This window comes from Schistocerca piceifrons, chromosome 1 (assembly GCF_021461385.2).
Source record: "Schistocerca piceifrons isolate TAMUIC-IGC-003096 chromosome 1, iqSchPice1.1, whole genome shotgun sequence".
Lineage (NCBI taxonomy): Eukaryota > Metazoa > Arthropoda > Insecta > Orthoptera > Acrididae > Schistocerca > Schistocerca piceifrons.
Window position 1 is genome coordinate 268,086,779 of NC_060138.1, and position 13,028 is coordinate 268,099,806.

General features: G+C 37.3%; 1 protein-coding gene across 1 annotated transcript in view; it reads right to left on the minus strand.

The window, feature by feature from the left end:
• Positions 1-307: 307 nt before the first annotated feature.
• The window catches only part of LOC124713666 (putative odorant receptor 19b), a 32,530-nt gene continuing 19,809 nt past the window's right edge, over positions 308-13,028 (minus strand). The window contains exons 3-5 of the mRNA XM_047242965.1: positions 9,413-9,526; positions 6,578-6,733; positions 308-442 (exon numbers count right to left, since the gene is read on the minus strand). Coding sequence (XP_047098921.1) covers positions 383-442; positions 6,578-6,733; positions 9,413-9,526 — 330 coding nt within the window. The 3' untranslated portion in view covers positions 308-382. The remainder of the gene's footprint in view (positions 443-6,577; positions 6,734-9,412; positions 9,527-13,028) is intronic.

Genomic DNA, 13,028 nt, shown 5'->3' on the forward strand with positions numbered 1-13,028 from the left:
ATCTTGTAATTACATTTATTATCTATGAAAGTACAACTGCGCCAAATTCATCATTATGGACAACTAATAATAACAAAAGGTATGTGCTACAAACATACACATTTAAAATTAAGATTTGGTAACTTATTTCATGACCCAAAGAACTTAACATGAATGAGCTTTTTCAAAATGTATTTAATTTCCTGTTACTGATTATAAAACTTAATTTCAGATATTTGTCTGGACATCATTACATCGAGTGAAGTACATATACCAGTGAAGCATGAAATATATTTCCAACTACAACGAATTTATAGTCGTGGTTTGTCGTGGGATTGCAGTGGTTTACTGGATTATGAACTGAAGAGGTGACTCCTTCTAGAACATAGCCAGTGCCAATATTTCACGAAGTACTATGAACTTGATAAAACATGTTGAACAATGTGTATGATCCGTTCAGCACCTGTAGAAGAAATAATGAGTTAGTGCACTTTCTCGAAGATGGTTTAAGGACTTAGCAATTTTGAGGATCTCAACGGAGGACAACCACAAAAATGTCTGCCTTCACTTCTGTCAAGGAAATAACTAGAGATGGAGAAGAGATACAGCAAAAGGTTTCAGATAAAAGTTGCAGGTGGCATATGAAAATCTACATATGTTCATTAAAACTTCTTTGACCCTCACATGCTGGAAGATCGTCACTAGCTCTTTGTCTTAATTTTTCAATATTACTGTATCTATTCAGTGGAATGTAGTCTGTTTGTTACTGATAAAATTTAATTAAAGCATTGAACAAGAATGCAGAGAATGTAAAAAAACATACATAACAGAAAATTGAATAAATGTAATTAGAAGGCGAAGTATACCGCTCTCTGCTTCATAAACTTGATATCAAAACGCTATGATTCGAAAACCCCACAGTTCTTCTCGAAATGTCATATGATAGATAAGTAGATTATATACAGATAGTTAGATAAGAATTTCGTTCCATAGCTACATAGTGGGGGAGAAACTACAGACCTTGACATCCAAAGAAGATAAGAGATCCAATCTTGAGGTAACTGACAAAAGCACACACACTTTTTACAGTAGATTGGTGAACAACACAGACATAGTTCAACCAAAGAGAAAACGATCTACTCGAAAAAGGACTAAAATCTAATGTAAAACCTAACCTCAACAACCATACACTGAAACATGTTATAGCTGCAACTAAAAGTGCAGCAGATGCTGCAAAATTAAATTCAAATACAAAAGCAGCAATAGGTCACAAAGTAACCAAGCTTCTTGAGAAAGAAATGAATAAAGATAAGTTTAGATCTAAATATACAATAAATGATACAAAAACTTTAAAATCTATAAATAATAAACTGAAAAACAACCAATCCATATTTGTAAAGTCAGACAAAAGTAATACATTAGTTGTGATGAAAGAAAAAGAACACATAGACAAAACAAATGAATTTTTTGCTGCTAATAATATTCAACACATTGAAAAAGACCCAACCAAACAATTTCAAAGTAAAATTAAGGAGCAATTAAAGAACACACATTTCCTGTCGACAGAAACTGAAAAGAAATACCTTACATGTATGAATCCAAAAGCACCACGCCTAAGAGCACACCCAAAAATACACAAAAATGGAAACCCGATACATCCTGTGGTCAACTCTATAAATAGCCCAGCATACAAACTGTCACAAAAACTGAATAACATACTGATGAAAAATTATAGATATGAAACAACACATTCCATAAAAAAACAGCATGATTCTAGCCAAAGAACTAAGAATCAGAAAGCTCCCCCAAGATGCACAGTTTATATCACTTGACATCACCAACCTTTATTTAAACATACCCATACAAGAAGCTCTAACAGTAATACAAAAGAACCTTATGCAACACAAGAATCTTTCATACACAGAGATTGTCGAATTTATGGAACTCCTACAGCTAACCCTAAGTTACAACTACTTTACCTTTAATGACAACATTTATAAGCAACCAGATGGCCTAGCAATGGGATCATGTATATCCGGTACCATAGCTGACATAAACATAAACCACTTAGAACAAAAATTATTTGACAGCCAAGAACCTTGCCTAAAGAAAATAGAATTTTATAGGAGATATGTAGATGACACACTACTGTTAGTGAAAGGGGATACCAAAGACTTCAAAGACATTCCTTACCATTTCAATAATCTAAATGAGAAAATCAAATTTACAGTGGAACATGAGCAAAATAGAAGTATCAACTTTCTTGACCTAAATATTACAAGACACAACAACACATGCACATTCAAAATTTATAGGAAAAACACAATGAATGACACCACAATCCCTGCAACCTCATGTCAGCCAAATATCCATAAACAGGCAGCATACAGGTCAATGCTGCATAGGGCAACAAAAATACCATTGAACCAAGAAAATATGCAACAAGAAATAAACACAGTGAAAAAGATTGATATTGCCAATGGTTACAATGCTTCCATGGTTGACACTATCTTAGACAAAGTGAAGAAAAACCAAGGTACAAACTGCACCACAGAAGAAAAAGAGAAAAGCAAATGTATGTCTAGCATTCCATACATAGGCAATGTATTACAGAAGATTGCAAATATTTTCAAATATCACAGAGTAAAAATTGGGTTTTCTACATCTAATAAACTACAGCAAAAACTAATACATAATATAAAGTGTAATCATGATCCATATTTAGACTCTGGAATATATAAGGTAACATTGCAGGAATGCTCCAAGTTCTACATAGTACAAACAGGCTGAAATATCAACACCAGGTACACAGAGCACATTAGAGCATAAACACACAACAAACACACTACATCCGCAATAGCAACACACATACATAATACAGGACACCCATTTGGAAAAATAGAGCAAAATGTCAAAGTACTCCACCGACTAAATAAAGGACATAAAATGGATTTGCTTGAAGAACTGGAGATATATTCACATTACAGAAAATATGAAGATAAAATATTAAATGAAAAGCTTGAAAGTGAATCAGTGACTATCTTCAGATGTTTCGATAATATACTTAAATAAAAATAGCAAAACATGGAAATAAGCACAATTGTAAAATCAATATAACTAATTCGTGAGCCAAATTGTTAAGATAAATAACCTCTGTACAAAAGCAGATCATAATTTGTGGAAGACCTATAATGTTACCTCTGTGGACTACCTGTAAGAAGATTTTTGTAACTGTTTTGTTTGTATAAGATATTTTCGATGTGTTAAGTGTACAACAAGTTGTGTGTGGTGTTAAGTGTGTGTGAGACTCTACACAAATGGACCATTAGAAAACTGTAAGTACAAATTCTTCTAAATTTTAGCCACTAACCTCACAAAAAGAATTGATACCCAACTAAAAAATCGCGTGTTTCTTATGTATTACAGTAATAGTCAACGAAATGAAGCAGACTCACACACACTGACAACATCAAAAGAAATGGCTTAATACACACAAAAAACGTACTTGAAAATGGCAATTATTTCTCGAAACGCGTCGTGCGAATAGTAAAACAAAGAAAAAATCGTGACTGGTAGCAGAAGATTTATTTAATTATAAACAAACATATTTTTTCCATCCAATATAATGCAGTGTATTCAATACTTGCTTTCACAGTCAGCTTACTACGATGAAGATGTGCAAAATTCACATTTAATGTAATACTCACATTGCTTAATATTATTAGTAATTTATACACCAGTCGGTTCTACTAATAAGTGCTTTATGTAGGAGAAAGATTTCACTGTCAATAAATTGTTTACATTTCTCTTAAATTTTATGCATTGTAAGCCCAACTTTAGATGGCTGCTAGTGTGATACTGTACATGAGTGTTCCTAAATAATGGACACCTCTCAGGAGCCAAGTGTATGACTTTTAGTATTTATTTCTAGCACTGATTGCATCAACTGAGTTGTCAGTTAGGAAAAAAGGTAATCATTTAATTTCATTAAGGAATAAATACACTGGCAAGCTGCACTTATTATTCATAGTTTCTGGAGCACCTATATGCAGAACACTCTTGAATTCACATAAAACATTAGTTGTATTATGCACCTGTGAACGTGGACTTAATGAATTAGCCCAAAATATGAGCTTGTATGACATTATGCAGTGAAGGTTTATTTTTGTATCATTTATATCTGACAAATACCATGTTGTAAATAAATGTTCCTTTAGATGTTCCATAGATTTTGCTATGCACCTCCCAACTAAATATATTATTAAATACCAAAAATTTGACACTATCAACCTATTCTATGTGCTTATTATTATACATTAAGTATATGCTTGGTAGAAAGAATTAACTATCTGTAATGTGTCTTTTCGAGTTTTTATGACAAAGAATTGGTTATAACCCTTTCATTAATGTTCATGAAAATTTCGTTAACAGCTGTTTCTAAGACTGTAATTGATTTCCTATTTGTCACATTGTTTGTTTAATCTTCAATGAAACAGATTTTGAATCTGGTGATGTTACTGACAAAGGTTATTAATACCCGCATGATAAAAAAAGGATGAAACCTTGTAAGACACAGCTTGTATTAAGTTCTTAGTTAAGTGATAGTTTACTAATAGCTTAATTTAGAGTTCTTTCTTAGTGACACCCCTTTTTCGTTGACTTGAACCATTATTCATAAATTTCAATGATGCCATAATATTACAGTATTACACTTAAAAACATATTGTGATTTGTATAGTCAAATGCTTTTGACAGAGGTATAATATATCTGTAACTAGCAATTTACTCCCTAATGAGAGAAGGATATTCTTGCTGCATGCACAAACAGGCATCTCAGTATTGAGATCTCTTGGAAATGAAATATGTAATTTTAAAAGTATATTATTTGTCTAAAATATTATAGGATGGTTTCAAAAGTGAATCGAATGGATGTTTGATAGCACTTGGTTATTTCTTCTTAAAGAGGTGCTCAGCTTCAGTTATTGCATCCAGCTGGTAATACGCCACTATACTCAGAACATAATTCTTTCACTAACTTCCTTGATATTTTACTGCAATTACAAGATTATTTTTATTTTAAATATTTTATGGTGAACATGACTTCTTCTGGTGTAGTGAGCATAGTATTAATATGGTAGAAGTGTTTTGGAATAGCTGGTTGGAGGAATTTCAACACAGCATTTATTGAATCTAGTAACCCCATCTGCTCCATATCAGCTATGAAGTTTTTCTATACTGCACACACCTGTTACCATTGCATCAGTTACTCACATAGATGTCTGCTCCTCCTCCTATCAGTCTCCTCCTCCACTGTATCGCACACTCTTCATTTTTTACTTGATTTGGAATCTTTTTATAGTTAAGTATATATTACTTTCTTTAAAGTTTACGTTCTTCAGTATTTTTGAAGTGTGATTCGTAAAGAGCTATAGCATCAACTTCAAAGCTGTTTCTGATTGACAGACAGAAGTCCCTCTTGCATTACAAGATTATTTTATTTCTTAAGTAACGAATTTTTGTTTATCGTCTACCTCACTGAATTCAGGTTTATAGAATTTATATCCTCATCAGTACTAAGATTTGACATAAGAATTGGTATAGCATGTTCTAAGAGGCCACCCACTGAGTACAAATACGGTTGTTTTTATAATTATTTTGATCATTTTGACTTATCTATAAACATGTTATCAGTGGCTATTTTGGTTTAATTAGCAGCCCTTTGAAAGTATACAATAGGGATGAAATGGAGTAGTAGTATTTTTTACTACATACTTTAACAAGAAAACACAATTAATTCTACACTTAAATCATCAGAAAGCACTATTTCTTTGTTTTTTTGTTGTTAAATAGGCCTGTGTAGCTTTATGGATGGATTAAAATTTACTGCCGCAGCTGTGTATACATGAACTGCTATAAAAATTTTCTATGAAATTCTGTTTGTCACTCTTGTTTTCTGACACTGCTATATGGAAAACTTATTAATGTCTGTGTTTTTAAATGTGTGGTAATATCTGGTGAACGTGGGCTCTCCATCTTTCTCCAGTTCAGCTCTACATACACGAGGCGCAATCCACAATGCTGTAGCATATTAATACCAGTGGTCATACGATTTTCAGAGTAGCAGGTAGTATCAACAGCGTTTAATGATTGTAATTCTTCGATGCAAAGAAATATTCACTAGTTTCATCCTTAGCCTTAGAATATTCTTATGTGGTAACAATATCTGACATTTTATGCTGAAAGCGCAATTTCGAGTGATTCCGAAAATTTTGAAATAATAGCTGTCTGCATCGATTCAGTATGCTAGAATTATGAAGTTTCGTTAGCTATTCAAACGAAATATTTTTTTTTTTCAACCTAAACTCTGAGAACTGGAGGTTTTACTCAGTTCGGACCAGAAACTTGGCACCAATCATAATTTCAGACTACTTCAAGCAACCTTTCCATTTTTAAAGTGAAAGGTAATGTAAGTCTGTAGTAATGTCTAATAAGTGTCAAAAGTAGGTTCAGACGACATTAAGTCTACGGAGAAAAGTAGCTGACATGCGTTATACAATTGTCTTCATTTCTTCTAGAAGAAAGACACATTCTTACCGACCTGCAGGAACATCTCTCTGGAGAGTTTGCAGGTTTTCCCAACAGTGATCTCCAGAGGTCGATTCACCATCGCCATGAAGATCAGCAGGCTGCGTCTAAAACGGGCGTCACTCTCGTTCCATCCGCATCTGAATGCAGAGATCAGCAGTTCCTCACTCTGAAACAGAATGGAGGTACTGCTGGAGAATCCGGAAAAGATAATGTATGCGTGACTATTCTCTTCGTCACGTGCCATATTCCAGCTCGTTCTATGAGTGGGTGTACGGTTGGCAAGAAAACTCTGGAACGGGGACTTCAGGATCTACAAGTATTGTAGACATGTCCTGAGAATCAAACAAAAAAAAAAATTTTTTTTTCACTATGGGACTTAACTTCTAAGGTCATCAGTCCCCTAGAACTTAGAACTACTTAAACCTAACTAACTTAAGGACATCACACACATCCATGCCCGAGGTAGGATTCGAACCTGCGACCGTAGCGGTAGCGCGGTTCCAGACTGTAGCGCCTAGAACCGCTCGGCCACCCCGGCCGGCAAACAATTACTTATTTGACAATTTTTTGGAGATGATTATTAGAACTTTGTGACTATCCGTCGTCATAGGGATGCTGTTCCGCGACAAAATGACAAGTTTATCGTGTCCCAGCATGACAGTGCCACTATTTAGGTCACCTGTTTTGCCACTGGCGGTTTGAGGAATATATGGATGAACTTCGACAGATAGTATTCACGGGAGGGGTGTAAGCCAAGAACTAAAGTAAAAGCTGGAATCGGATTGCCAGATCAAAAGGTTTGTAAAAACAAAATGTTAGTCTTGGCCAGATAATGGAGGGACATTTACCCACTTCCATGGACTTTGGGTAAAGGGTTTAATGTCTTATCGACCACTAGTGCATTATAGAGTACTGAATAAAGAGCACCAGCGATTAATAACGGGGGCAACGGGCAACAGCATAATAAGGATACGGAATAGAACTTCACACACAGAACGCGATTCATTGAAATTCTCCAAGCCGTGATAAACCCTGGAAAAACAAAGCTGCTAGGCGAGTTATCTAAATAATATTGATGCTGACGACGAATGGTGCTCTCTTTGGTCCTTTAGCAATGGTACTGTTCTATGATAATATACATGTAATGGGGGTACATCATGAAAGGATGAAAAATCGATTAACTGAACTGACAGGTGAATATATAAAGAAGAAAGGGATCGTGTCGATTTCTGTAAGAACCCTGTGGCTAAACGTCTAAGAGGTGAGCCTTTTATATGTGTTTTAAAGCAGACTGAGATGACTGCAGCGTCACACAGGAAGGATATTTGAATAATCACGAGAGTGTAAAAGGTAAGAGATCACTCATCTACTTAGCACGAACTAAAGAGTCGAAAGAAAGTTAAAGTAGTGTGTCCGTCTAAGCACACCTGAATCAGGTAATCAATGTGATGATTGCAAAATCATGTAAACAGGTAGCCTATTACTCTAGAGGAAGTATGGGGAATTGATTTATTAAGTATGTTAAAATTAACCTGTAGGTTCAAATCTAATGACATAAGTTACTTTCCCTAAACCAGCTGTTGTAAGAATGTGCTTATGATTTTCTGCAACCCAAAAGCCCGTTTATTTCACTATACGTTATCAGTCGGAAGTGTTTTAGTTGCAGAAAGCAATGTGTGGTTATGATTCTACTTGTCAGACAACACAAAGTAAACGATAACCAGTAGATGTTTCACAGAAATATTACTTGTATTTTTAATCTCATCACAATGAAGTGGAATCATTGAAGCCATTAAGTGTGATTAGTGAACAACAAAAAATGGTTCAAATGGCTCTGAGCACTGTGGGACTTAACTTCTGAGGTCATCAGTCCCCTAGAACTGAGAACTACTTCAACCTAACTAAGCTAAGGACATCACACACATTCCAGAATGTTCGGGGACGCCTCGGAAGGTCACATATCATTGTGGAACATTCCAGAACACTCACGAATGTTGTGGCCACTCCGGCCGGCGTGAACAACAAGAGACAGCGTATATTTTAATATATTGTGAAGTTGGTTTGTCCTCCACGTACTGTTTCACAGACAGCTTCCCTGTAAATGGGATCATTGCCTCATGAACTGCTAACTCTTTCTCTGCTGGTAACTCAGGACTTGTGTTACGCAGGACGGTATACACATACAATTCGAACTTTATAAGACTTGTCGTTATTGTGAGCTTGTATATCCATGTTGTTAACAAGGTGCTCGGTTGAAACTACCTGCCTCTGTACATTGTGTCAAAATATAACTGCATTTTCCACGCCGTGTCCCAATACATTCAAACTCTACGAAATTTTAGAGTTCCAAAAATTACATCAAATGCAAACAATGTCTTCAGTTCTGATGGTGTAGTTTGTTTAAAATTGCTAATCTTCCCAATTTGCAATCCGCGTATATTTGTCATACCAGACTACCCAATACAGAAGTTTGGCGATAACGCCAGTTGATGTCTTCCTGACAAAATATTCTTTATATCGCTGATTTCATTGTTTGTAATTATATCACTTTCTTGAATACCGCTATCGTTCTTGCCATTGAACATGATACAAAAACTCTAACTATTAGTGCCAAAGGCGTATGACAGCGAAAGTTTTGTAACGTAATAAACCGTATCTCTACAACCCCTGCCCAGGCGTAAAGCGTTATAAAAGAACCCTTTCATACGCTGTATTGCGTTTCCATTCCATGGTGTTGCTATCACTTTAGCGGCGGTTACATGCATCAAATTACTCTTTAATATCGATATCAGAATAGTCAGTGATGAAACAGGAAACAATCAGTATGGTTAAACGCAGCACTTACCTGGTCGGTTACCATCTGCCCGAAGACGCAGAACATGCCAGTCTGGTACAGCAGGAAGGGTATCGTGGCGGTCAGAGTCAGGGGTCGTGTCACTCCCCCACCAGCCTGCAACAGCTGTCCATTACGCAACGTTTCATTTTATCTCTTTCAAAAAATAAATAAAATTATTCTTTTTGCGATGTAAAATACATTTATATCTTCGTAACTGTCTAATTGTTTAGAAGCAGAGTTGGAAGAGTCGGTCAGTTCAATTTTCCGCTTCAGTTTTCAAATTGTGTAACTTCCCATGAACATTCTGCCCTGACAAGTGTACTGCGACCGTAAAGGCAAAAGCAGCGAAATGTATATCGCTGTGTGACGTTATTTTACGGCTCAGCAGCGAACACGGTGGCGTAATTGCCAGAAAGAGGGCTTGCTTGCACGTAACGTTGCACAGCGTTTCTTGAAACAAGCTGTAATATTACTGTACTTGCGGTATACTTGCAGGTAGTCGGCACCCATGCATTACTAACCACTAATCCACCTAAACAAATAGTATGCGCAATCTTAAAGTACATGATAGCGTGCTAACACAGCCCTACAGAACGGGGCATGAGGGTTTATTATAATTTTATCATGTTTTCATGCTATGTGACGATGCCAGCCATCACTATAAATTTTATTTGTCTCTTTTAATAACTTGAAGGGGACACTCAGTCTGATCGTTATCGTATAGATCGCAGCAGGTCATTGTATAAAACTAAAATGTGCGATCATAGACTATTTTTGTTTTCACATATTGTCAAACATCGGATCGCTGTTATCCTCAAAGTAATAATGTCAGACCTCGTCTTCCACAGTGTGTGTAAATATCAGTACGTTCTCTCAACATGTAGTAACACTTAGTTGTTTGAGAAAATCGTCAGTATTGCTAAACAAAAGACTCTGAAATAATTCCTGTATGCTGAAAGTGAAGGAAGTGGTAACACGTGTTTGAGAAAGCGGTCAGTATTGCTATACAACGGACTCTGAGAGACTTCCTGATCTGCTGCAGGTGAAAACGGTTTGTGTTCATGCGAGGATTACGAATACTCTTGTTAGTTGATTTGTCACATCAGTTCCAACTTTTCAGACGTTTCTGGTATGAGCTGAGGAAGTATGAAGCTTTCCATTGTTAAACGCAGGGCAATTAGTGGTAAAGGTAAACTGTTTGCTCAAAAGTTTGCAAAATTTAGGTAGCGCGATTGTTAACCGATTCGACTTGAACAGGTAGGAAACAGCACCCACCAACCTTCCGCAGTGCTTTCAAAAACGTGTGGAAATTTAGCAAAGATTGTGATCCAAACGAGGCGTACACCTCTCGTTCGACATAAGTCACAAAAGAAATTGACGGAGTCGTATTTCGACGAAGGAGAAAGAATAAAAAATTGTCCAGTCCACGGAGAAACAAATGTCGATTGTCTTTTGGGATCAGGGTGACATAATAATAACGGTTTTTTTGGAGAATGAGGAATGATTTCAGTGAGGTACAACAAGATTATGTGCAGTATATGAAGAAAGTTGATGCGCATCTTGTATGAAAATGTAAGGTCATACATTTGTTCGCAAACCACCGCACAGTTTGCTAAACTGGGGTGCGATACACATAAAGATCCGCTCACAGTGGACGTCATGCCACGTAACGGAACGCCAAAATATCACACAATGCTTTTCAAATGACAGTATTCACTTAGACGGAACGGAAAGAACGTCAACGCAAAGGATTCTGAGGTAGTAAGTTTTGACGTTGACACTGGTGTGGGGATGGTGGGGTCGTCTCTTAACAGCGTAAGTTAACCTATTGCCTCCAAGCTCACGCAAGTTAAACTTCTTCATTTTGTACTTCTGAGGCTTCTCAATCTCTATTTTATTGCTTGTCAAGTCAACATGAACCTTTGTGAAGCGTCCATGATGTGGCCTTGAATATTCTTCGTGTGTTCGTTCTTCCGCAAAAGAAGCCAAATGCCTGAAAGCGAAAAGTCAATATGGCTACACAGTGTCAGGACAAAGGAAAATCCTACACTATGCACAAATAAGATCAGAAGTAGAGGAGGAAATGTTCATTCAAATACTTTTTAACAATGAAAAACTTCTCTCGAAGTGGAAAAGTAAACCTGTTTTCCACGTCATTTGTTACTTACAAGGGAAAAAACCCAAAATGGCTGATGTAAATAGGCTCTATGTGTTATCTTCGAAATATTTTATTACATGTTTGTACATATGTGTTCACTTGAGAAAATAAAGGCCAATGTTTAAAATTTTTGAATAATTAATTCTATCCCGATAAATTATGAGACAGAATTAATGGGCAGTATTTGCCCTTAGGAAGCGCAAAATACAGCACTGCCAGTGCACACTGTAAGCTAGTGATGCTTCTATTAAATTCGGATTACGTGCAGATATATATCCTGAAACATGCCCTGGATAAAAAAAATGCCTCCTCTACCTAAAGTTTTGCCACAAGAAATGCTACCGTAACGCTTTCTGACTACAGTTTCTTTAAAATAATGAAACAAGAGAAAGAGAGATATCGCTTAACTTGTACAACGTAACAACAGGGGCCATAAGTGAACATCTGAACGAAGTCTACGATCGTACTATCTTGCAATAAGATCATAGCGTTGGTTCATAACGTGTTAAGTAACTGAGCTTTCAGCCACGTACGAAAATATTTAGAGAAATTCAGGAATACGGAAAAACAAGTCGCTGAGCAATGAAATAAGTAGGAAGTAGAGGGAAGCTAAGATGAAATGTCTGTATGAAAAATGTGAAGAAATCGAAAAAGAAATGGTAGTCAGAAGGACTGACTCAGCATACAGGAAAGTCAAAACAAGCATCAGTTAAATTAAAAGCAAGGGTGGTAACATTAAGAGTGTCACCAAAATTCCATTGTTAACTGCAGAGGCGAGAGAGGGTAGGTGGAAAGAGTACACCGAAGGCCTCTATGATGGAGAAGATTTATCTGATGTAATAAAGAAGAAACAGGAGACGATTTAGAAGGTATAGGAGCTCCAGTATTACACTCCTGGAAATGGAAAAAAGAACACATTGACACCGGTGTGTCAGACCCACCATACTTGCTCCGGACACTGCGAGAGGGCTGTACAAGCAATGATCACACGCACGGCACAGCGGACACACCAGGAACCGCGGTGTTGGCCGTCGAATGGCGCTAGCTGCGCAGCATTTGTGCACCGCCGCCGTCAGTGTCAGCCAGTTTGCCGTGGCATACGGAGCTCCATCGCAGTCTTTAACACTGGTAGCATGCCGCGACAGCGTGGACGTGAACCGTATGTGCAGTTGACGGACTTTGAGCGAGGGCGTATAGTGGGCATGCGGGAGGCCGGGTGGACGTACCGCCGAATTGCTCAACACGTGGGGCGTGAGGTCTCCACAGTACATCGATGTTGTCGCCAGTGGTCGGCGGAAGGTGCACGTGCCCGTCGACCTGGGACCGGACCGCAGCGACGCACGGATGCACGCCAAGACCGTAGGATCCTACGCAGTGCCGTAGGGGACCGCACCGCCACTTCCCAGCAAATTAGGGACACTGTTGCTCCTGGGGTATCGGCGAGGACCATTCGCAACCGTCTCCATG